The sequence below is a fragment of the Salmo salar genome, chromosome 13 (genome assembly GCF_965601325.2).
Source record: "Salmo salar chromosome 13, fSalSal1, whole genome shotgun sequence".
Lineage (NCBI taxonomy): Eukaryota > Metazoa > Chordata > Actinopteri > Salmoniformes > Salmonidae > Salmo > Salmo salar.
The window spans coordinates 1461701-1488357 of NC_138303.1; the positions used below are offsets into that span (position 1 = coordinate 1461701).

General features: G+C 46.1%; 1 protein-coding gene across 2 annotated transcripts; it reads right to left on the reverse strand.

Annotated features, from left to right (window-relative positions):
* Positions 1 to 647: 647 nt before the first annotated feature.
* On the reverse strand, positions 648 to 26657 carry LOC106593306 (troponin T, cardiac muscle isoforms). 2 transcript variants are annotated; one of them, XM_045692800.2, is made up of 10 exons: positions 26614 to 26657; positions 22446 to 22511; positions 21374 to 21395; positions 4606 to 4669; positions 4382 to 4498; positions 3402 to 3479; positions 3146 to 3253; positions 2935 to 3041; positions 2505 to 2636; positions 648 to 2386 (listed from the first exon to the last, which is right to left on the reverse strand). In XM_045692800.2, exons 4-10 carry the CDS (start codon positions 4657 to 4659, stop codon positions 2353 to 2355), a joined length of 630 nt encoding a protein of 209 aa, XP_045548756.1. In that variant the 5' UTR covers positions 4660 to 4669; positions 21374 to 21395; positions 22446 to 22511; positions 26614 to 26657; the 3' UTR covers positions 648 to 2352. The 2 variants fall into 2 exon arrangements, with proteins under 2 accessions (XP_045548756.1, XP_082815890.1); XM_082959764.1 differs by having other exon boundaries at positions 26602 to 26644.

The window sequence follows — 26657 nt, forward strand, 5'->3', positions numbered from 1 at the left end:
ACACATACTCAGCCTTGTCTCAGGGCAGTAAGTTGGTGGCTGGAGATATCCCTCTAGTGGTGTGGAGGCTGTGCTTTGGCAAAGTGGGCGGGGTTATATCCTGCCTGCTTGGCCATATCCGGGGATATCGTCGGACCGGACCACAGTGTTTCCCGACCCCTCCTGTCTCAGCCGCCAGTATTTATGCTGCAATAGTTTATGTGTCGAGGGGCTAGGGTCAGTCTGTTATATCTGGAGTATTTCTCCTGTCTTATCCGGTGTCCTGTGTGAATTTAAGTATGCTCCCTCTAATTCTCTCTCTCCCTCCCCTCCCGGAGGACCAGAGCCCTGGGACCATGCCTCAGGACTACCTGGCCTGATGACTCCTTGCTGTCCCCGGTCCACATGGTCGTGCTGCTGCTCCAGTTTCAACTATTCTGCCTGCGGCTATGGAACCCTGACCTGTTCACTGGACATGCTACCTGTCCCAGACCTGCTGTTTTCAACTCTGAATGCTCGGCTATGAAAAGCCAACTGACATTTACTCCTGAGGTGCTGACCTGTTGCACCCTCTACAACCACTGTGATTATTATTATCTGACCCTGCTGGTCATCTATTGTAACGGCTTGTCTGTTGTGTGGCGGAAAGAAGCGCAGGAAGCAGCGAACACTGTGTGGTAATTTTAATAAACCACAAGCACAAAATAAAAGGTTTCCCAACAACAGGGAAAATACACGCAAAATACAAGCACAGTCGAACAAAACGCAGTCGACACACAGAAAGACAATCCCGCACAATAGGGAGCGGGCCAGCTGAACTAAATAGCCCTCTTAATGACTAACTCAGGGCAGGTGAGAAAACATAAAAAAAGGGAAAAACAAAAAGGGAATCGGTGGTAGCTAATAGGCCGGTGACGACGACCGCCGAGCGCCACCCGAGCAGAAGGGGGTGCCACCGTCAGTAGGAATCGTGACATCTATGAACATCTTGGCCATGTTCTGTTATAATCTCCACCCGGCACAGCCAGAAGAGGACTGGCCATCCCTCAGAGCCTGGTTCCTCTCTAGGTTTCTTCCTAGGTTCCTGTCTTTCTAGAGAGTTTTTCCTAGCCACCGTGCTTCTACATCTGCATTGCTTGTTGTTTGGGGTTTTAGGCTGGGTTTCTGTATAGCACTTAGTGACATCAGCTGATGTAAAAAGGGCTTGATAAATACATTTGATTGATATGAATGTATGTCCTTATAAACCACCATAGGAATGTTTGCAAAGACTGCAATCACGGTAAATGCTGCATGTGTCGACTCAAGAGGAAATGACCGTCACATTTCAATCGCGATACTGCTCAGATCTTCAGCGCTACAGATTGAATGGAGCCCTAATACTGTATTTGACTGTTAGGGCTTGTGCTCTGCTCCCAAACCCCTGACAACCCCCCGACAACACACATACAAACACATACACACACACCATCACAGATCAAAAATGAGATGAAGTATTTTATTTACACCACACACTATGGGGAAAGAAACAGAAAATATCAAACCAGGTTTGGGAGAGGAAGGAAGAGGGTAAGGAGACGAGGGAGGGACGGGGAGAAGGATGTAAGGAGAGAGTTGTAGGAAGAGAGAGAGATGCGGGAAGGAGAGAGAGATGTAGAAAGAGAGAGATGTAGGAAGGAGAGAGAGATGTAGGAAGAGAGAGACGTAGGAAGGAGAGAGATGTAGGAAGGAGAGAGAGATGTAGGAAGGAGAGAGATGTAGGAAGGAGAGAGAGATGTAGGAAGGAAAGAGATGTAGGAAGAGAGAGATGTAGGAAGTAGAGAGAGATGTAGGAAGGAGAGAGAGATGTAGGAAGGAGAGAGAGATGTAGGAAGGAGAGAGAGATGTAGGAAGGAGAGAGATGTAGGAAGGAGAGAGATGTAGGAAGGAGAGAGAGATGTAGGAAGGAGAGAGAGATGTAGGAAGGAAGGAGAGAGAGATGTAGGAAGGAGAAAGATCAGACAATAGACAGAAAGGCCAGACAGCTGATCTCCTCAGCCAGTCTACTTCAGTCCACCTTCAGTCTACTTCAGTCCCTCTTCAGTCTACTTCAGTCCCTCAGCCAGTCTACTTCAGTCCCTCAGCCAGTCTACTTCAGTCCCTCAGCCAGTCTACTTCAGTCCCTCAGCCAGGCTAATTCAGTCCCTCAGCCAGGCTAATTCAGTCCCTCAACCAGTCTACTTCAGTCCCTCAGCCAGTCTACTTCAGTCCCTCAGCCAGTCTACTTCAGTCCCTCAACCAGTCTACTTCAGTCCCTCTTCAGACTACTTCAGTGCATCTTCAGTCTACTTCAGTCCATCTTCAGTCCCTCTTCAGTGCCTCTTCAATATCTCTCTACTTCCTCAGGCCTCTCTTGGTTCTCTTGGTGCTGCAGAATAGAGGACACTTAGTTACACAGTGTGTGTGTGTGTGTGTGTGTGTGTGTGTGTGTGTGTGTGTGTGTGTGTGTGTGTGTGTGTGTGTGTGTGTGTAAGGGTTGTCCGTACGTCTTCTGGTGGTCTGACACTCTGTTGCGGAGGACGTTGATGTCATACTTCTGTCTGCTAATCTGATACTGCAGATCAAACTTCTCAGCCTCCAGCTGCTGCTGCCACAGCCACAGCTCCTGGGCCTTGTCTCTACACAGAGACAGAGAGGTTAGGATCTAGTAGTATAGTATAGTGCTGCTGCCACAGCCACAGCTCCTGGGCCTTGTCTCTACACCGAGACAGAGAGGTTAGGATCTAGTAGTATAGTATAGTATAGTATAGTATAGTATAGTATAGTATAGTATAGTATAGTATAGTATAGTACTGCTGCCACAGCCACAGCTCCTGGGCCTTGTCTCTACACAGAGACAGAGAGGTTAGGATCTAGTAGTATAGTACACATAATTGTAGTAGTATAGTATAGTATAGTATTGTTGTAGTACTGTACTTCAGTTTGTCCTGGCTCATGTTCTCGATGTCCAAAGACTTTCGTCTGTCCTGTAGAATCTTCTTCTTCTTCTCTCTTTCTGTCTGTCTCTTCCCTCTGACCTCCATCTAGTCATGTCATAATAATGAGATACATTTATATAATAATAATGTAATAACGACTTAATATAATAATCTACTGATAATGTATATACAGTGTATTATAATAGTACCTTCTGCATGTAGCCTCCAAAGTGTAAGCTGGTCAACGTCTTCTTCTTCTTAGCATCATCATCTGCTTTCCTCTTTGCCTCCTCCTCCTCTTTACGAGTCCTCTCGTCCTGGAGAGAGAAGGAGAGAGAAGGAGAGAGAAGGAGAGAAAGCACGCGAGAGAGAGAGAGAGAGAGCGAGAGAGATCACCCATAAAAGCTGCTATTCAGGTTCAATACCCGGCCTGATACACAGTGTCACTGAGACTCTCTCTCTTACCTCCAACCTCTTCTGTCGTTCTTTCTCTCGTTCGCTGCGGATCCTTTGCTGCTCTGATCGTTCAGAACGTCGCTTCTCCTAGAGAGAATATCCAGATCCCTAACTTTAGGAATAACATGACCGTAGTGTACAATGCTCTCTAAAAGTAAATACTAGCTAGTTTGAGTGACAGGGGTCAAAGGAGGGACTAATTTGACTGTCAGGAGTCTGGGGAGGGGCTAATTTGACTGTCAGGAGTCTGGGGAGGGGCTAATTTGACTGTCAGGAGTCTGGGGAGGGGCTAATTTCACTGTCAGGAGTCTGGGGTGGGGCTAGTTTGACTGTCAGGAGACTGGGGAGGGGCTAGTTTGACTGTCAGGAGTCTGGGGAGGGGCTAATTTGACTGTCATGAGTCTGGGGAGGGGCTAATTTGACTGTCAGGAGTCTGGGGAGGGGCTAGTTTGACTGTCAGGAGTCTGGGGCGGTGCTAGTTTGAGTAACAGGGGTCTGGGAGGGGCTAGTGTTAGTGACAGATGTCTGGGGCGGTGCTAGTTTGAGTAACAGGGGTCTGGGAGGGGCTAGTTTTAGTGACAGGTGTCTGGGGCGGTGGTAGTTTGAGTGACAGGGGTCTGGGAGGGGCTAGTTTTAGTGACAGGAGTCTGGGAGGGACTAGTTTGAGTGACAGGGGTCTGGGAGGGGCTAGTTTGAGTGACAGGGGTCTGGGAGGGGCTAGTTTGAGTGACAGGGGTCTGGGAGGGGCTAGTTTGAGTGACAGGGGTCTGGGAGGGGCTAGTTTGAGTGACAGGAGTCTGGGAGGGACTAGTTTGAGTGACAGGGGTCTGGGAGGGACTAGTTTGAGTGACAGGGGTCTGGGAGGGACTAGTTTGAGTGACAGGGGTCTGGGAGGGACTAGTTTGAGTGACAGGGGTCTGGGAGGGGCTAGTTTTAGTGATAGGGGTCTGGAACTGGGCTAGTTTGAGTGACATGTCTGTGCCACTCACAATCCTGTCTGTGAGGTTGATAAGCTCCTCCTCCTCCTTCTTCCTGCTTTCAAAGTGAACCTCGATCAGTGTCTGCAGCTCATTCAGATCCTTCTCCATGCGCTTTCTGTGGATGTCCTGCAGAAATAAAAACAATAACAACAACAACAAAAGATCCTTCTCCATACTCTTCCTGTCCGGCAGAGATGATAACAACGGTATAGTATATCCAGTCACATACTTACATCAAAATCTACCTTCTCTCCATCTGGGATCTTAGGTGGGATGAGGTTGGGCATTATGAACGGCCTGAGAGAGGGAGAGAGAGAGGGAGAGGATGAGAGAGGAAGAGGGAGAGAGAGAGAGAGAGAGAGAGAGAGAGAGGGAGAGGATGAGAGAGAGAGGAAGAGGGAGGGAGAGAGAGAGAGAGAGAGAGAGAGGGGAAGAGGTTAGAGGAAGAAGGAGAGAGGGAGTTAGGGAGAGAGGGAGAGGGGGAGAGAAAGGGAGAGGGAGAGAGGAATATAATCAACTTCAACTACAGGAAACGGAGGGCTGAACGTGCCCCCATTTACATCAACAGGGCTGTAGTGTGGCAGGTCGAGAGCTTCAAATTCCACAGTGTCCACATCACTTAGGATCTATCATGGTCCACACACATCAACACAGTCGTGAAGATGGCACGACAATGCCTCTTCCCCCCCTCAGGAGGTTAAAAATATCTCAAAACCTTCTACAGCTTCAGCATCGAGAGCATCTTGACTGCTTGGCATCCGACCGCAAGGTGCTACAGAGGGTAGTGCTACAGAGGGTAGTGCTACAGAGGGTACAGAGGGTAGTGCTACAGAGGGTAGTGCTACAGAGGGTACAGAGGGTAGTGCTACAGAGGGTAATGCGAACGGCCCAGTACATCACTGGGGCCGAGCTCCCTGCCATACTCTATAGCAGGCGGTTTCAGAGAAAGGCCCAAATTTATTTTAGACTCCAGCAAGCCAAGCCACAGACTGTTCTCTTTGCTACCGCACGGCAAGCTGTGCCAGTGAACCAAGTCTGGAACCAACAGACCCCTGAACAGCTTCTACCCCCAAGCCATAAGAATTCTAAACAAGACTGCTGAATAACTAACAGATTTATTACCCGGACTACCTGCATTAACTCTATGCACACACACTGGATTCTACCCACACACTGGACTCTACCCACACACTGGATTCTACCCACACACTGGATTCTACCCACACACTGGACTCTACCCACACACTGGAATCTATCCACACACTGGATTCTACCCACAGACTGGACTCTACCCACACACTGGACTCTACCCACACACTGGACTCTACCCACACACTGGACTCTACCCACAGACTGGACTCTACTCAAACTGGACTCTACCCACAAACTGGACTCTACCCACAAACTGGACTCTACCCACACACTGGATTCTACCCACACACTGGACTCTACCCACACACTGGACTCTATCCACACACTGGACTCTATCCACACACTGGACTCTATCCACACACTGGACTCTATCCACAAACTGGACTCTACCCACACACTGGACTCTACCCACACACTGGACTCTACACACACTGGACTCTACCCACACACTGGATTCTACCCACACACTGGACTCTACCCACAGACTCGATTCTACCCACACACTGGACTCTACCCATACACTGGACTCTACCCACAGACTCGATTCTACCCACAGACTCGATTCTACCCACACACTGGACTCTATCCACACACTGGACTCTACCCACACACTGGACTCTACCCACACACTGGACTCTACCCACACACTGGACTCTACCCACACACTGGACTCTACCCACACACTGGACTCTACCCACACACTGGACTCTACCCACACACTGGACTCTACCCACACACAGGACTCTACCCACACACTGGACTCTACCCACAGACTCGATTCTACCACACACTGGACTCTATCCACACACTGGACTCTACCCACACACTGGACTCTACCCACACACACTGGACTCTACCCACACACTGGACTCTACCCACACACTGGACTCTACCCACACACTGGACTCTACCCACACACTGGACTCTACCCACACACTGGACTCAACACACTCTGAACTCTACACACACTGGACTCTACCCACACACTGGACTCTACCCACACACTGGACTCTACCCACAGACTCGATTCTACCCACACACTGGACTCTACCCATACACTGGACTCTACACACACACTGGACTCTATCCACACACTGGACTCTATCCACACACTGGAGTCTACCCACAGACTCGATTCTACCCACACACTGGACTCTACCCACACACTGGAATCTACCCACACACTGGACTCTATCCACAGACTCGATTCTACCCACAGACTGGACTCTACCCACACACTGGACTCTACCCACACACTGGACTCTACCCACACACTGGACTCTACCCACACACTGGACTCTACCCACACACTGGACTCAACACACTCTGAACTCTACACACACTGGACTCTACCCACACACTGGACTCTACCCACACACTGGACTCTACCCATACACTGGACTCTACACACACACTGGACTCTATCCACACACTGGACTCTATCCACAGACTGGAGTCTACCCACAGACTCGATTCTACCCACACACTGGACTCTACCCACACACTGGAATCTACCCACACACTGGACTCTACCCACACACTGGACTCTACCCACAGACTCGATTCTACCCACACACTGGACTCTACCCATACACTGGACTCTACCCACACACTGGACTCTATCCACAGACTCGATTCTACCCACAGACTGGACTCTACCCACACACTGGACTCTACCCACACACTGGACTCTACCCACACACTGGACTCTACCCACACACTGGACTCAACACACTCTGAACTCTACACACACTGGAATCTATCCACACACTGGATTCTACCCACAGACTGGACTCTACCCACACACTGGACTCTACCCACACACTGGACTCTACCCACAGACTGGACTCTACTCAAACTGGACTCTACCCACAAACTGGACTCTACCCACAAACTGGACTCTACCCACACACTGGATTCTACCCACACACTGGACTCTACCCACACACTGGACTCTACCCACACACTGGACTCTATCCACACACTGGACTCTATCCACACACTGGACTCTACCCACACACTGGACTCTACCCACACACTGGACTCTACCCACACACTGGACTCTACCCACACACTGGACTCAACACACTCTGAACTCTACACACACTGGACTCTACCCACACACTGGACTCTACCCACACACTGGACTCTACCCACAGACTCGATTCTACCCACACACTGGACTCTACCCATACACTGGACTCTACACACACACTGGACTCTATCCACACACTGGACTCTATCCACACACTGGAGTCTACCCACAGACTCGATTCTACCCACACACTGGACTCTACCCACACACTGGAATCTACCCACACACTGGACTCTATCCACAGACTCGATTCTACCCACAGACTGGACTCTACCCACACACTGGACTCTACCCACACACTGGACTCTACCCACACACTGGACTCTACCCACACACTGGACTCTACCCACACACTGGACTCAACACACTCTGAACTCTACACACACTGGACTCTACCCACACACTGGACTCTACCCACACACTGGACTCTACCCATACACTGGACTCTACACACACACTGGACTCTATCCACACACTGGACTCTATCCACACACTGGAGTCTACCCACAGACTCGATTCTACCCACACACTGGACTCTACCCACACACTGGAATCTACCCACACACTGGACTCTACCCACACACTGGACTCTACCCACAGACTCGATTCTACCCACACACTGGACTCTACCCATACACTGGACTCTACCCACACACTGGACTCTATCCACAGACTCGATTCTACCCACAGACTGGACTCTACCCACACACTGGACTCTACCCACACACTGGACTCTACCCACACACTGGACTCTACCCACACACTGGACTCAACACACTCTGAACTCTACACACACTGGAATCTATCCACACACTGGATTCTACCCACAGACTGGACTCTACCCACACACTGGACTCTACCCACACACTGGACTCTACCCACACACTGGACTCTACCCACAGACTGGACTCTACTCAAACTGGACTCTACCCACAAACTGGACTCTACCCACAAACTGGACTCTACCCACACACTGGATTCTACCCACACACTGGACTCTACCCACACACTGGACTCTATCCACACACTGGACTCTATCCACACACTGGACTCTATCCACACACTGGACTCTATCCACAAACTGGACTCTACCCACACACTGGACTCTACCCACACACTGGACTCTACACACACTGGACTCTACCCACACACTGGATTCTACCCACACACTGGACTCTACCCACAGACTCGATTCTACCCACACACTGGACTCTACCCATACACTGGACTCTACCCACAGACTCGATTCTACCCACAGACTCGATTCTACCCACACACTGGACTCTATCCACACACTGGACTCTACCCACACACTGGACTCTACCCACACACTGGACTCTACCCACACACTGGACTCTACCCACACACTGGACTCTACCCACACACTGGACTCTACCCACACACTGGACTCTACCCACACACAGGACTCTACCCACACACTGGACTCTACCCACAGACTCGATTCTACCACACACTGGACTCTATCCACACACTGGACTCTACCCACACACTGGACTCTACCCACACACACTGGACTCTACCCACACACTGGACTCTACCCACACACTGGACTCTACCCACACACTGGACTCTACCCACACACTGGACTCTACCCACACACTGGACTCAACACACTCTGAACTCTACACACACTGGACTCTACCCACACACTGGACTCTACCCACACACTGGACTCTACCCACAGACTCGATTCTACCCACACACTGGACTCTACCCATACACTGGACTCTACACACACACTGGACTCTATCCACACACTGGACTCTATCCACACACTGGAGTCTACCCACAGACTCGATTCTACCCACACACTGGACTCTACCCACACACTGGAATCTACCCACACACTGGACTCTATCCACAGACTCGATTCTACCCACAGACTGGACTCTACCCACACACTGGACTCTACCCACACACTGGACTCTACCCACACACTGGACTCTACCCACACACTGGACTCAACACACTCTGAACTCTACACACACTGGACTCTACCCACACACTGGACTCTACCCACACACTGGACTCTACCCATACACTGGACTCTACACACACACTGGACTCTATCCACACACTGGACTCTATCCACACACTGGAGTCTACCCACAGACTCGATTCTACCCACACACTGGACTCTACCCACACACTGGAATCTACCCACACACTGGACTCTACCCACACACTGGACTCTACCCACAGACTCGATTCTACCCACACACTGGACTCTACCCATACACTGGACTCTACCCACACACTGGACTCTATCCACAGACTCGATTCTACCCACAGACTGGACTCTACCCACACACTGGACTCTACCCACACACTGGACTCTACTCACACACTGGACTCTACCCACACACTGGACTCAACACACTCTGAACTCTACACACACTGGACTCTACCCACACACTGGACTCTACCCACACACTGGACTCTACCCACAGACTCGATTTTACCCCCACACTGGACTCTACACACACTGGACTCTACCCACACACTGGACTCTACCCACAGACTCGATTCTACCCACACACTGGACTCTACCCACACACTGGACTCTATCCACACACTGGACTCTACCCACACACTGGACTCTACCCACACACTGGACTCTACCCACACACTGGACTCTATCCACACACAGGACTCTACCCACACACTGGACTCTACCCACAGACTCGATTCTACCCACACACTGGACTCTACCCACACACTGGACTCTACACACACTGGACTCTACCCACACACTGGACTCTACCCACACAATGGACTCAACACACTCTGGACTATACACACACTGGACTCTACCCACACACTGGACTCTACCCACACACTGGACTCTACCCACACACTGGACTCTATCCACACACTGGACTCTATCCACACACTGGACTCTATCCACACACTGGACTCTACCCACACACTGGACTCTACCCACACACTGGACTCTACCCACAGACTGGAGTCTACCCACATACAGGATTCTACCCACACAATGGAGTCTACCCACATACAGGATTCTACCCACACAATGGAGTCTCCACACTCATACACTCACACTCACAAACACTTTCACACTCACCGCATATGCTGATCTCAGTCACTTTCCCCCTACCTATATGTAGAATATATATCTACCTCAATTACCTCGTACCACTGCACATCGACTTGGTAATGGTACTCCCTGTATAAAGCCATGTTAGTTTCTACTCCCTGTATATATATTTGGCCATGTTATTTTCTACTTCCTATATATATATAAAGCCATGTTATTTTCTACTTCCTATATTATTTTCATGTTATTTTCTACTTCCTGTATATAGCCATGTTATTTTATACTCCCTGTATATAGCTGTCACGTCCTGACCATAGAAAGCTGTTATTTTCTATGGTAGAGTAGGTCAGGGCATGACAGGGGGTGTTTTCTAGTTTAGATTTTCTATGTTGTTATGTTCTAGTTTTTGTATTTCTATGTTGTTGTTTTTTGGGATGATCTCCAATTAGAGGCAGCTGGTCATTGTTGTCTCTAATTGGAGATCATACTTAAGTAGTTGTTTTTCCCACCTGGTTTTGTGGGAGATTGTTTTTGAGTTAGTGTATGTTGCACCTCTTCGTCACGGTTTGTTGTTTTTGTTTATTAGTTTATTTGTATGTCTTGCATAGTTTCACAGTGAAAATAAAATGTGGAACGATACGCACGCTGCGCTTTGGTCCCATTCTTCAGACAGCCGTGACAATAGCCATGTTATTTTCTACTCCCTGTATATAGCCATGTTATTTTCTACTCCCTGTATATAGCCATGTTATTTTCTACTCCCTGTATATAGTCATGTTATTTTCTACTCCCTGTATATAGCCATGTTATTTTTACTAATTATATTTATTTCTTATTCACTGTGCAACTATGTTATTTTTTCAATTTAAAAAAAAAGGACTCGTAAGTAGGCATGTCACTGTTAGTCTACACCAGCATGTGACAAATATGCTTTGATTTGATTTGAACCCAGTCTCTCAGAGCGTTCGATGTCAGCCAACTGACACCCTTATCAGACCATAGTAAAATCCCAATCTACTTGAACAGAGCAATACTCAACCATAAAGCATCGAAGCCGAACAAACTGCATAAGGTTAAAGAAATGCTATAAAGTAAGGAGGATAATGTAGAAACCTACGAAAAAACAATTGGTCAACAACAAATCCAATCCCTCCTAGACAACTTCCTGAACAATAATAAAGGTTTAAAGTTAGCAGAAGGAAACGTGAACAATATATTTGTTAAGATATATATATTTTTATTTTATTTATTTTTATTTCACCTTTATTTAACCAGGTAGGCTAGTTGAGAACAAGTTCTCATTTGCAACTGCGACCTGGCCAAGATAAAGGATAGCAATTCGACACATACAACAACAACAGAGTTACACATGGAATAAACAAAACATACAGTCAGTAATATAGTGGAACAAAAGAAAACAAAAAGTTTATATACAGTGAGTTCAATTGAGGTAAGTAAATGAGGTAAGTAATTACAATATAGCAATTAAACACTGGAATGGTAGATGTGCAGAAGATGAATGTGCAAGTAGAGATTCTGGGGTGCAAAGGAGCAAGAAATAAATAAATACAGTACGGGGATGAGGTAGGTAGATAGATGGGCTGTTTACAGATGGGCTATGTACAGGTGCAGTGATCTGTGAGCTGCTCTGACAGCTGATGCTTAAAGCTAGTGAGGGAGATATGAGTCTCCAGCTTCAGAGATTTTTGCAGTTCATTCCAGTTATTGGCAGCAGAGAACTGGAAGGAAAGACGACCAAAGGCGGAATTGGCTTTGGGGGTGACCAGTGAGAAATACCTGCTGGAGCCCGTGCTATTGGTGGGTGCTGCTATGGTGACCAGTGAGCTGAGATAAGGGGGGACTTTACCTAGCAGGGTCTTGTAGATGACCTGTAGCCAGTGGGTTTGGCGACGAGTATGAAGCGAGGGCCAGCCAACGAGAGCGTACAGGTCGCAGTGGTGGGTAGTGTATGGGGCTTTGGTGACAAAACGGATGGCACTGTGATAGACTGTATGCAATTTGTTGAGTAGAGTGTGGGAGGTTATTTTGTAGATGACATCGCCAAAGTTGAGGATCGGTAGGATGGTCAGTTTTACGAGGGTATGTTTGGCAGCATTAGTGAAGGATGCTTTGTTGCGATATAGGAAGCCAATTCTAGATTTAATTTTGGATTGGAGATGCTTAATGTGAGTCTGGCAGGAGAGTTTACAGTCTAACCAGACACCCAGGTATTTATAGTTGTCCGAGCCGTCCAGAGTAGTGATGCTGGACGGGCGGGCAGATGCAGGCAGTGATCGGTTGAACAGCATGCATTTAGTTTTACTTGCATTTAAGAGCAGTTGGAGGCCACGGAAGGAGAGTTGTAAGGCATTAAAGCTCGTCTGGAGGTTAGTTAACACAGTGTCCAAAGAGGGGCCAGAAGTATACAGAATGGTGTCGTCTGCGTAGAGGTGGATCAGAGAATCACCAGCAGCAAGAGCGACATCATTGATGTATACAGAGAAGAGAGTTAGCCTGAGAATTGAACCCTGTGGCACCCCCATAGAGTCTGCCAGAGGTCCGGACAACAGGCCCTCGGATTTGACACACTGAACTATATCAGAGAAGTATTTGGTAAACCAGGCGAGGAAATCATTTGAGAAACCAAGGCTGTCGAGTCTGCCAATAAGAATGTGATGATTGACAGAGTCGAAAACCTTGGCCAGGTCGATGAATACGGCTGCACAATAATGTCTCTTATCGATGGCGGTTATGATATCATTTAGGACCTTGAGCGTGGCTGAGGTGCACCCATGACCAGCTCTGAAATAAAATGCATAGCGGAGAAGGTACGGTGGGATTCGAAATGGTCGGTGATCTGTTTGTTAACTTGGCTTTCGAAGACCTTAGAAAGACAGGGTAGGATAGATATAGGGCTGTAGCAGTTTGGGTCTAGAGTGTCACTCCCTTTGAAGAGGGGGATGACCGCAGCAGCTTTCCAATCTTTGGGAATCTCAGACGATACGAAAGAGAGGTTGAACAGGCTAGTAATAGGGGTTGCAACAATTTCGGAAGATTATTTTAGAAAGAGAGGGTCCAGATTGTCTAGCCCGGCTGATTTGTAGGGGTCCAGATTTTGCAGTTCTTTCAGAACATCAGCTATCTGGATTTGGGTGAAGGAGAAATGGTAGGGGCTTCTGCAGGTTGCTGTGGAGGGTGCCGGGCAGCTGGCCGGGGTAGGGGTAGCCAGATGGAAAGCATGGCCAGCCGTAGAGAAATGCTTATTGAAATTCTCAATTATAGTGGATTTACCGGTGGTAACAGTGTTTCCTAGCCTCAGATCAGTGGGCACACTCCACTGGCTTCCAGTTGAAGCTCTCATCCACAACAAGACCATGGTGCTTACCTACGGAACAGCAAGAGGAACTGCCCCTCCCTGTGTGGTTCAGTTGGTAGAGCATGGCACTGACAATGCCAGGGTTGTGGGTTCAATTTCCATGGGGGGATCAGTATGAAAAAAATATAAAAATGTATGCACTCACTACTGAAAGTCGCTCTGGATAAGAGTGTCTGCTAAATGTATCTTCAGGCTCATACTCTGCACTCTGTTCTGCCACCTCTGGGATGTTGGCACTCTCACCCCTATGGGTGAGCAGCATATATACAAATACTAATCCAACACTAGCACTTGACCACCCCCCCCCCCCCCCCCTTGCTAGTTATGGCTTTTAGTGAGGAAAATTGTAGTTACTATGCCTGTGATATGTGATTGTTCCACCTAGCTATTTTAAGATGAATGCACTATCTGTAAGTTGCCCTGGATAAGAGCGTCTGCTAAATTACTCAAATGTGAATATAAATCTGGTTATTCTGTTCCCAACCAAGGAGGGCCTTCAGCAGCACTTAGATCTTCTGCACAGATTCTGTTAGACTTGGGCCCTGACAGTGAATCTCAGTAAGACAAAAATAATGGCGTACCAAAAAAGGTCCAGTTGCCAGGACTACAAATTCTATCTAGACAGAGATGCCCTAAAGCACACAAAGATCTATATCTACCTCAGCCTAAACATCAACACCACTTATAACTTCTACCAGGCTGTGAACAATCTAAAATATAAGGCTAGAATGGCCTTCTATGGTCTGGGGTCCAATCACTAACCAAGAACTCCCATCAAAAGGAACATAAAACCCGACATCCCAATTAGGATCTGGCTAAAAAACTTAAATCAGTTATAGAACCCATTGCCCTCTATGTTTGTGAGGTCTGGGGTCCACTCACTAACCAAGAACTCCCAAAATGGGACAAACACCCAATTGAGACTCTGCAAGCAGAATTCTGTGTACAACGCAAAACACCAACCAATGGATGCAGAGCAGAACTAGGACTATACCTGCTAGTTATCAACACCCAGAAAAGAGCTGTTAAAGGAAGCGATGCCCACACATTCCTCCACAAAGCCTTCACCTACAGAGAAATGAACCTGGAGAAGAGTCCCCTCAGCCAGCTGGTTCCCCAGGACATCAACACAATTAGACCCCATAGAGCCCTCACCTACAGAGAGATTAACCTGGAGAAGAGTCCCATCAGCCAGCTGGTTCCCCAGGACATCAACACAATTAGACCCCATAGAGCCCTCACCTACAAAGAGATTAACCTGGAGAAGAGTCCCATCAGCCAGCTGGTTCTGGTTCACCAGGACATCAACACAATTAGACCCCATAGAGCCCTCACCTACAGAGAAATGAACCTGGAGAAGAGTCCCCTCAGCCAGCTGGTTCCCCAGGACATCAACATAATTAGACGCCATAGAGCCCTCACCTACAGAGAGATTAACCTGGAGAAGAGTCCCCTCAGCCAGCTGGTTCCCCAGGACATCAACACAATTAGACCCCATAGAGCCCTCACCTACAGAGAGATTAACCTGGAGAAGAGTCCCATCAGCCAGCTGGTTCCCCAGGACATCAACACAATTAGACCCCATAGAGCCCTCACCTACAGAGAAATGAACCTGGAGAAGAGTCCCCTCAGCCAGCTGGTTCCCCAGGACATCAACACAATTAGACCCCATAGAGCCCTCACCTACAGAGAGATTAACCTGGAGAAGAGTCCCCTCAGCCAGCTGGTTCCCCAGGACATCAACACAATTAGACCCCATAGAGCCCTCACCTACAGAGAGATTAACCTGGAGAAGAGTCCCCTCAGCCAGCTGGTTCTGGTTCCCCAGGACATCAACACAATTAGACCCCATAGAGCCCTCACCTACAGAGAAATGAACCTGAAGAGTCCCCTCAGCCAGCTGGTTCCCCAGGACATCAACACAATTAGACCCCATAGAGCCCTCACCTACAGAGAGATGAACCTGGAGAAGAGTCCCCTCAGCCAGCTGGTTCCCCAGGACATCAACACAATTAGACCCCATAGAGCCCTCACCTACAGAGAGATTAACCTGGAGAAGAGTCCCATCAGCCAGCTGGTTCTGGTTCCCCAGGACATCAACACAATTAGACCCCATAGAGCCCTCACCTACAGAGAGATTAACCTGGAGAAGAGTCCCCTCAGCCAGCTGGTTCTGGTTCCCCAGGACATCAACACAATTAGACGCCATAGAGCCCTCACCTACAGAGAGATTAACCTGGAGAAGAGTCCCCTCAGCCAGCTGGTTCCCCAGGACATCAACACAATTAGACCCCATAGAGCCCTCACCTACAGAGAGATTAACCTGGAGAAGAGTCCCCTCAGCCAGCTGGTTCTGGTTCCCCAGGACATCAACACAATTAGACCCCATAGAGCCCTCACCTACAGAGAAATGAACCTGGAGAAGAGTCCCCTCAGCCAGCTGGTTCTGGTTCTCCAGGACATCAACACCCAGAAAATATCTTTAAAAGGAAGCGATGCCCACACATTCCTCCACAAATCAAATCAAATTGTATTGGTCACACACACATGGTTAGCAGATGTTAATGCGAGTGTAGCGAAATGCTTGTGCTTCTAGTTCCGACAATGTAGTAATATCTAACCATTAATCTAACAAATTCACAACAACTACCTATACACACAAATGTAAGGGATGAATAAGAATATGTACATATAAATATATGGATGAGCAATGGCCGTGCGGCATAGGCAAGATGCAGTAGATGGTATAGAGCACTATACACATATGAAATGAGTGATGTAGGATATGTAAACATTAGTAAAGTGGCATTATTTAAAGTGACTAATGATAGGCATAGGCAAGATGCAGTAGATGGTATAGAGCAGTATATACATATGAGATGAGTAATGTAGGATATGTAAACATTATTAAAGTTGCATTACTTATTAAGGTGACTAGTGATACCTTTATTAAGTCCATTTATTAAAGTTGCCAGAGATTTGACTCTGTATGTTGACAGCAGCCTCTCTATGTTAGTGATGGCTGTTTAACAGTCTGATGGCCTTGAGATACAAGCTGTTTTTCAGTCTCTCGGTCCCAGCTTTGATGCACCTGTACTGACCTTGCCTTCTGGATGATAGCGGGATGAACAGGCAGTGGCTCGGGTGGTTGTTGTCCTTGATGATGTTTTTGGCCTTCCTGTGACATCGGGTGCTGTAGGTGGTGGGGGGTGATCCCTCTGCTGTTTCCTGAAGTCCACGATTATCTCCTTTGTTTTGTTGATGTTAAGTGAGAGGTTATTTTCCTGACACCACACTCCGAGGGGCCTCACCTCCTCCCTGTTGGCTGTCTCGTCGTTGTTGGTAATCAAGCCTACCACTGTAGTGTCGTCTGCAAAAATGATGACTGAGTTGGAGGCGTGCATGGCCACGCAACCATGGGTGAACAGGGAGTACAGGAGAGGGCTGAGAACGCTCCCTTGTGGGACCCCAGTGTTGAGGATCAGCGGGGTGGAGATGTTGTTTCCTACCTTCACCACCTGTGGGTGACCCGTCAGAAAGTCCAGGACCCAGTTGCACAGGGCAGGGTCGAGACCCAGGGTCTCAAGCTTAATGACAAGTTTGGAGGGTACTATGGTATTAAATGCAGAGCTGTAGTCAATGAACATCATTCTTACATAGGTATTCCTCTTGTCCAGATGGGATAGGGCAGTATGCAGTGTGATGGTGATTGCATCGTCAGTGGACCTATTGGGGTGGTAAGCAAATTGGCGTGGGTCTAGGGTATCAGGTAGGGTGGAGGTGATATGCTCCTTGGCTAGTCTCTCAAAGCACTTCATGATGACAGAAGTGAGTGCAACGGGGCAATAGTCATTTAGTTCGTTTACCTTTGCTTTCTTGGGAACAGGAACAATGGTGGCCATCTTGAAGCATGTGGGGACAACAGACTGGGGTAGGGATTGATTAAATATGTCCATAAACACACCAGCCAGCTGGTCTGCGCATGCAATGAGGATGCGGCTGGGGTTGCCGTCTGGGCCGGCAGCCTTGCGAGGGTTAACACGTTTAAATGTTTTACTCACGTCAGCCACGGAGAAGGAGAGCCCACAGGCTTTGGTACCGGGCCATGTCAGTGGCACTGTATTGTCCTCAAAGCGAGCAAAGAAGTTGTTTGATTTGTCTGGGAGCAAGATGTCGATGTTCACGACAGGGCTGGTATTCTTTTTGTAATCTGTGATTGACTGTAGACCCTGCCACATATTGTAACGGCTCGGTAGTCGGGTAGGAGGAATGAGGTGCAGGAAGCAGCGAACACATGGAGTGGTGTTTTTAATCACACAGGATAAACAAAAGTTCCCAACCATAGGGAATAAAATACAAAATAGACGACCAGGTAAAGCCGACGAACAACACTTCGTCAAAGAAAACAAATTAATCCCGCACAAACAACAGACGGGCCAGCTGAACTAAATACCCCCTCTAATAGCTAATTGGCCACAGGTGCCCAAAACCAAAAAAAGGGAAAACCAAAAAGGGATCGGTAGTAGCTAATAGGCCGGTGACGACGACCGCCGAGCGCCACCCGAGTAGGAGGGGGCGCCACCGTCGGTGGGAATCGTGACACATATGTCTCGTGTTTGAGCCGTTAAATTGCGACTCTGCTTTGTCTCTACAGTCGTGGCCAAAAGTTTGGGGAATGACACAAATATTCATTTTCACAAAGTCTGCTGCCTCAGTTTGTATGATGGCAATTTGCATGCCAGTAAGATTGCACCCAAATCAACCATTTATCGGATTTATCAAGAACTTCAAGGAGAGCGGTTCAATTGTTGTGAAGAAGGCTTCAGGGCGCCCAAGAAAGTCCAGCAAGCGCCAGGACCGTCTCCGAAAGTTGATTCAGCTGCGGGATCGGGGCACCACCAGTACAGAGCTTGCTCAGGAATGGCAGCAGGCAGGTGTGAGTGCATCTGCACGCACAGTGAGACTTTTGGAGGATGGCCTGGTGTCAAGAAGGGCAGCAAAGAAGCAACTTCTCTCCAGAAAAAACCATCAGGGACAGACTGATATTCTGCAAAAGGTACAGGGATTGGACTGCTGAGGACTGGGGTAAAGTCATTTTCTCTGATGAATCCCCTTTCCGATTGTGTGGGGCATCCGGAAAAAGCTTGTCTGGAGGAGACAAGGTGAGCGCTACCATCAGTCCTGTGTCATGCCAACAGTAAAGCATCCTGAGGCCATTCATGTGTGGGGTTGCTTCTCAGCCAAGAGAGTGGGCTCACTCACAATTTTGCCTAAGAACACAGCCATGAATAAAGAATGGTACCAACACATCCTCCGAGAGCAACTTCTCCCAACCATCCAGGAACAGTTTGGTAACGAACAATGCCTTTTCCAGCATGACGGAGCACCTTGCTATAAGGCAAAAGTGATAACTAAGTGGCTCGGGGAACAAAACATCGATATTTTGGGTCCATGGCCAGGAAACTCCCCAGACCTTAATCCCATTGAGAACTTGTGGTCAATCCTCAAGAGGCGGGTGGACAAACAAAAACCCACAAATTCTGACAAACTCCAAGCATTTATTATGCAAGAATGGGCTGCGATCAGTCAGGATGTGGCCCAGAAGTTAATTGACAGCATGCCAGGGCGGATTGCAGAGGTCTTGAAAAAGAAAGGGTCAACACTACAAATATTGACTCTTTGCATCAACTTCATGTAATTGTCAATAAAAGCCTTTGACACTTATGAAATGCTTGTAATTATACTTCAGTATTCCATAGTAACATCTGACAAAAATATCTAAAGACACTAAAGCAGCAAACTTTGTGAAAATTTATATTTGTGTAATTCTCAAAACTTTTGGCCACGACTGTATACTGACGCTTTGCTTGTTTGATTGCCTTGTGGAGGGAATAGCTGTACTGTTTGTATTCGGTCATGTTTCCAGTCGCCTTGCCATGATTAAAAGTGGTGGTTCGCGCTTTCAGTTTTGCACAAATGCTGCCATCAATCCATGGTTTCTGGTTAGGAAATGTTTTAATAGTCATATTGGGTACGACATCTCCGATGCACTTGCTAATAAACTCGCTTACCGAGTCAGCGTATACATCAATGTTGTTGTCTAAGGCTATCCAGAACATATCCCAGTCCACGTGATCGAAGCAGTCCTGAAGCGTGGAATCCGATTGGTCAGACCAGCGTTGGACAGACCTGAGCACAGGCGTTTCCTGTTTAAATTTCTGTCTATAGGCTGTGAGCAACAAAATGGAGTCATGGTCAGATTTGCAGGGCGGGGGAGGGCTTTGTATGCATCGTGGAAGTTAGAGTAGCAATGATCCAGAATGTTAGCAGCCCGTGTCGCGCATTTGATATGCTGATAGAATTTAGGAAGTCTCGTTCCCAGGTTAGCTTTGTTAAAATCCCCGGCTACAATAAATGCATGTTCTTTCAGGGCCGACGAGGTATCTGCTTGGGGGGGTACATACACGGCTGTGACTATACTCGAAGAGAATTCAATTGTAAGCACTCATCTACAGAGAGATGAACCTAGAGGCGAGTCCCCTCAGCCAGCTGATTCTGGGGTTCACAAACACAAACACACCCCACAGAGCCCCAGGCCAGCAACACTTTTAGACCCAACCAAATTAAGAGAAAGCAAAAAGATAACTATTTGACACACTGGAAATAATCAACCAAAAAACAGCAAATTGGAATGCTATCTGGCCATCAACAGAGAGTACACAGTGGCAGAATACGTGACCACTGTGACTGACCCAAAATTAAGAAAATCTTTGAGTATGTATAGAATATAGAAATCCAACACTGATAAACTCCCATATTTGTGAGGAGAAATACCACAGTGTGCAGTCACAGCAGCAAGATTTGTGGTCCGTTGAAATGAGAAAAGGGCAACCAGTGGAGCACAAACAACATTGTAAATACAACCTATATTTATCTGTTTATTTATCTTCCCTCACTATTCATACTACAACTATTTGTACATTGCTAAAACACTGTAGCTGATAATAAAACACGTAAAATGTCTTTCTTTTTTAAACCTTTTTAAGTGCAATGTTTACTGTTAATTTCTAACGTTCTTTTGTTAATGTTACATTTGTTTCTTCTCAATTTTGTTCATTGTTTATTTCACTAAATATATGTTTCCCATGCCGATAAATCCCATTGAATTGGGAGAGAAAGAGAGAGAGAGAGATAGAGAATAAGAATGGACAACAACTCCCAGCATGTATTCCATATTCCAATCCAATCTAACCTTCCATACCCCCCATCCATTCATTAACATGTTGGAGGACTTACTTGAATTTAGGTTTGGCCTCCTCTGTGGATGATGAGAGAGAGGTGGAGAGAGAAAAAAATAGTCATTAGAGATGTCCAGGTGTGACAGAGAGACAGACAGAGAGACAGACAGATGGACACAGTCACATACTGTAGGAATGAATGGGGTAACATCATCGATGGGTTTGTCCATTTTGAGTGGGGGTCCAAAATTATTGGCACCCTATGATAAAGATGAGCAAAAAATATTATCCTGGTGTGTTTCCAAAAAGCTCTGACCAAAGCACCGGTTTCAATCCAAATGCCAATGCCGTTTAGCAAACTCTATGCGTTTACATTGGTTGGATGACATGAAAATAGAGCTCTTTGGCCATTCATACCAGTGGTGGTTTTGGTGTCAAAATAAGGATGCATAAGCAGAAAAGAACCCCATCCCTAATGTAAAATATGGGGATCGATCTTTGATGTTATGGGGCTATTTGCTTCCACTTGTTAAGGTCAACGGCATCATGAACTTTATCCAGTACCAGGACATTTTTTGCCAACAAACCTGGTTGCCTCTGCCAGAAGGCTAAAACTTGGCCGCAAGTGGATCTTCCAGCAAGACAATAAACCATAGCAGACATCAAAATCCACAACTAGTGTGTTCTCCAACTCATAAAATATTTTAGGAAAAGGCTCAGTGCCGTTTTAGTTGCAAGGTGAGATATTGAAAGGTATTGAAAACAGAGATGTCAATAATTGCAACCCCTACCTTAAAAAATAAAAAATAGTTGTTGAACAAAATCTCTTTCCATGAGAAAGATTTATTATTTTAGTGTGAAATATTTTATTTTCCCTTTTTTTTTGCATACAACAATACCTCAGTATTTGTGTTATTTACTTCATACAGTGTTTTTTGCTCATCTTTATCAAGGTGGCAGTAATTTTGGACCCCACCTTATATAAACAGTCTATGCTTGAACCGCATCCCTCCTAGCCGGCCTCGCTGTTGGTTTTGAGTGGGGCATTTAGCGTTCACCACCGGTGCTAACTCTACCTGGGCAACAGCCACAGGACCGAGCGATGCAAAACGAGCTTGCCAATTATTTACCTTCTCCCTCCTCTGCCCCCTCCCCTTCATCTGCATGCTCCTCCTCTCCCTCCTGTGGCTCCTCCCCTGCATCAGGAAAAGAAAAAGAACACTGTTAAAGACAAGAGGTGTGTGTGTCTGTGCACGTGTGTGGAGGGTAATGTTATATATATTCTACTGAGGTAGGTTGTAGTAGGGTTATGTTATATACAGTGAATTCTGAAAGTATTCAGACCCCTTGACTTTTTCCACATTTTGTTACGTTACAGCCTTAGACTAAAATGGAGGAAATCGTTTTTTCCCCCTCATCAATCTACATACAATACCTCATAATGACATCACAATACCCCATAATGACATCACAATACCTCATAATGAAATAGCAAAAAACGTTTTTTTGACATTTTTGCAAATGTATTAAAAACATATTTTTTTTAATATATCACATTTACATAAGTATTCAGACCCTTTACTCAGTGCTTTTTTGAAACACCTTTGGCAGTGATTACATCCTCGAGTCTTTTTGGGAATGACGCTACAAGCTTGGCACACCTGTATTTGGGGAGTTTCTCCCATTCTTCTCTGCAGATCCTCTCAAGCTCTGTCAGGTTGGATGGTGAGCATTGCTGCACAGCTAGTTTCAGATCTCTCCAGAGATGTTAGATTGGGTTTAAGTCCGGGCTCTGGCTGGGCCACTCAAGGACATTCAGAGACAAGCCCCAAAGCCACTTCTGCGTTGACTTGGCTGTGTGCTTAGGGTTGTTGTCCTGTTGGAACTTGAACCTTCGCCTCAGTCTAAAGTCCTGAGCACTCTGGAGCAGGTTTTCATCAAGAATCTCTCTGTACTTTGCTCTGTTCTTCTCTCCCTCGATCCTGACTACTCTCCCAGTCCCTGCCGCTGAAAAAACATCCCCACAGCATGATGCTGCCACCACCAGGCTCCACCGTAGGGATTGTGCCAGGTTTCCATCTTGGTTTCATCAGAGCAAAGAATCTTGTTTCTCATGGTCTGAGATACCTTTCGGTGCCTTTTGGTAAACTCCAAGCGGGCTGTCATGTGCCTTTTACTGAGGAGTGGCTTCCGTCTCTACCATAAAGGCATGATTGGTGGAGTGCTGCAGCGATGGTTGTCCTTGTGGAAGGTTGGAAGGTGGAAGGATGGAAGGTTTTCCCATCTCCACAGAGGAGCTCTGGAACTCTGCCAGAGTGACCATCGGGTTCTTGGTCACTTCCCTGACCAAGCCCCTTCTCCGCCGATTGCTCAGTTTGGCCAGGCAGTCAGCTCTAGGAAGAGTCTTGGAGGTTCCAAACTTCTTCCATTTAAGAATTTTATTTTATTTATTTTATTTCACCTTTATTTAACCAGGCAGGCCAGTTGAGAACAAGTTCTCATTTACAACTGCGACCTGGCCAAGATAAAGCAGTGCGACAAAAACAACAACACAGAGTACCACATAAACAAACGTACAGTCAATAACACAAAATAAAAGAAAAATAGAAAGATCTATGTACAGTGTGTGCAAATGTAGAAGAGTATGGAGGTAGGCAATAAATAGGCCCTAGAGGCGAAAATAATTACAATTTATCATTAACACTGGAGTGATAGATGTGCAGATGATGATGTGCAAGTAGAGATACTGGGGTGCAAAATAGCAAGAGGGTAAGTAATAAAATGGCGATGAGGTAGTTGGATGGGCTATTTACAGATTGGCTGTGTACAGGTACAGTGATCGGTAAGCTGCTCTGACAGCTGATGCTTAAAGTTTGAGAGGGAGATATAAGACTCCAGCTTCAGAGATTTTTGCAATTCGTTCCAGTCATTGGCAGCAGAGAACTGGAAGGAAAGGCAGCCAAAGGAAGTGTTGGCTTTGGGGATGACAAGTGCAATTTACCTGCTGGAGCGCGTGCTACGGATAGGTGTTGCTATGGTGACCAGTGAGCTGAGATAAGGCGGGGCTTTACCTAAAAAAAGACTTATAGATGACCTGGAGGCAGTGGGTTTGGCGATGGATATGTAGTGAGGACCAGCCAACGAAAGCATACAGGTCGCAGTGGTGGGTAGTATATGGGGCTTTGGTGATAAAACGGAGGGCACTGTGATAGACTACATCCAGTTTGCTGAGTAGAGTGCTGATGGAGAATGATGGAGGCGACTGTGTTCTTGGGGACCTTCAATTCTACATAAATGTTTTTGTACTCCATCCCAGATCTGTTTCTCGACACGATCCTGCTCAGAGCTCTACTGACAATTTCTTCAACCTCATGGCTTGGTTTTTGCTCTGACATGCACTGTCAACTGTGGGACCTTATATAGACAGGTGTGTGCCTTTCCAAATCATGTCTAATCAATTGAATTTACCACAGGTGGACTCAAATCAAGTTGTAGAAACAGCTCAAGAATGATCAATGGAAACAGGATGCACCTGAGCTCAAGTTTTAGACTTATAGCAAAGGGTCTGAATACTAATGTAAATAAGGTATTTCTGTATTCAATTTTTATCATTTTGCAAACATTTCTAAAAACCTGTTTATGCTTTCTAATTATGAGGTACTGTGTGTAGATTGATAACAAAAAATACATATTTAATCAATTTTAGAAAAAGACTACGAAATGTGTCACGGCTGTTTGAAGGAGCGGACCAAAATGCAGCGTCGGTTTCGTTCCACATATTTATTAGTTAGTGAAACTTAATGCAATAATAAAGATAAACTTACAGACAAAACAACACACCGTGCCACAGAGAGGAAAACACACTACTCAAAAAATATAATCACCCACAAAACAGGAAGAGAAAAACCCCTACTTAAATATGATCTCTAATCAGAGGCAATGAGGATCAGCTGCCTCCAATTAGAGATCAACCCCAAACAATCCCAACATAGAAATAGAACAACTAGAACTAAAACATAGAAATATAAAACATAGAACAACCAAAAAACACCACCTGTCACGCCCTGCCCTACTCTACTAATGAAAATGACATCTTACTAGGGTCAGGACGTGACAATGTGGAAAAAGTCAAAGGGTTGGAATACTTTCAGAATGCACTGCATATTCTACTGAGGTGGGGTCTAGTAGGGTTATGTTATATATATATTATACTGAGGTGGGGTCTAGTAGGGTTATATTATATATATTATACTGAGGTGGGGTCTGGTAGGGTTATATTATATATATTATACTGAGGTAGGGTCTAGTAGGGTTATATTATATATATATATTATACTGAGGTAGGGTCTAGTAGGGTTATATTATATATATTATACTGAGATAGGGTCTAGTAGGGTTATATTATATATATATTATACTGAGGTAGGGTCTAGTAGGGTTATGTTATATATATATATTATACTGAGGTAGGGTCTAATAGGGTTATATTATATATATATATTATACTGAGGTGGGGTCTAATAGGGTTATATTATATATATTATGCTGAGGTAGGGTCTGGTAGGGTTATATTATATATATTATACTGAGGTAGGGTCTAATAGGGTTATATTATATATATTATACTGAGGTAGGGTCTGGTAGGGTTATATTATATATATTATACTGAGGTAGGGTCTGGTAGGGTTATATTATATATATTATACTGAGGTAGGGTCTAGTAGGGTTATATTATATATATTATACTGAGGTGGGGTCTAGTAGGGTTATATTATATATATATTATACTGAGGTAGGGTCTAGTAGGGTTATAATATATATATTATACTGAGGTAGGGTCTAGTAGGGTTATATTATATATATTATACTGAGGTAGGGTCTAGTAGGGTTATATTATATATATTATACTGAGGTAGGGTCCGGTAGGGTTATATTATATATATTATACTGAGGTAGGGTCTAATAGGGTTATATTATATATATTATACTGAGGTGGGGTCTAGTAGGGTTATATTATATATATTATACTGAGGTGGGGTCTAGTAGGGTTATGTTATATATATTATACTGAGGTAGGGTCTAGTAGGGTTATATATATATTATACTGAGGTAGGGTCTAATAGGGTTTTGCTGTATTTTCTACTGAGGTAGGGTCTGGTAGGGTTATGTTATATTTTCTTCTGAGGTAGGGTCTGGTAGGGTTATGTTATTTTTCTACTGACGTAGGTTAATGTTCTATTTTTAGATACTAGTAGTGCTACGCTCTCTTTCATAAGCCCCTCTCACTTGACTTCTGACCTGGCTCCTCATTGGTCTCCTCTTCCTCCTCTATGGCTGGCTCC

Excerpts from the sequence above, each read along its gene's own strand:
- LOC106593306 (XM_045692800.2), bottom strand. The coding sequence starts at position 4,659 with ATGCCCAACCTCATCCCACCTAAGATCCCAGATGGAGAGAAGGTAGAT. Across the intron at positions 4,499-4,605 it reads GAGAGAAGGTAGATTTTGAT|GACATCCACAGAAAGCGCAT; the intron begins GTAAGTATGTGA and ends TTATTTCTGCAG. Across the intron at positions 3,042-3,145 it reads TTGGAGGCTACATGCAGAAG|ATGGAGGTCAGAGGGAAGAG; the intron begins GTACTATTATAA and ends TGACATGACTAG.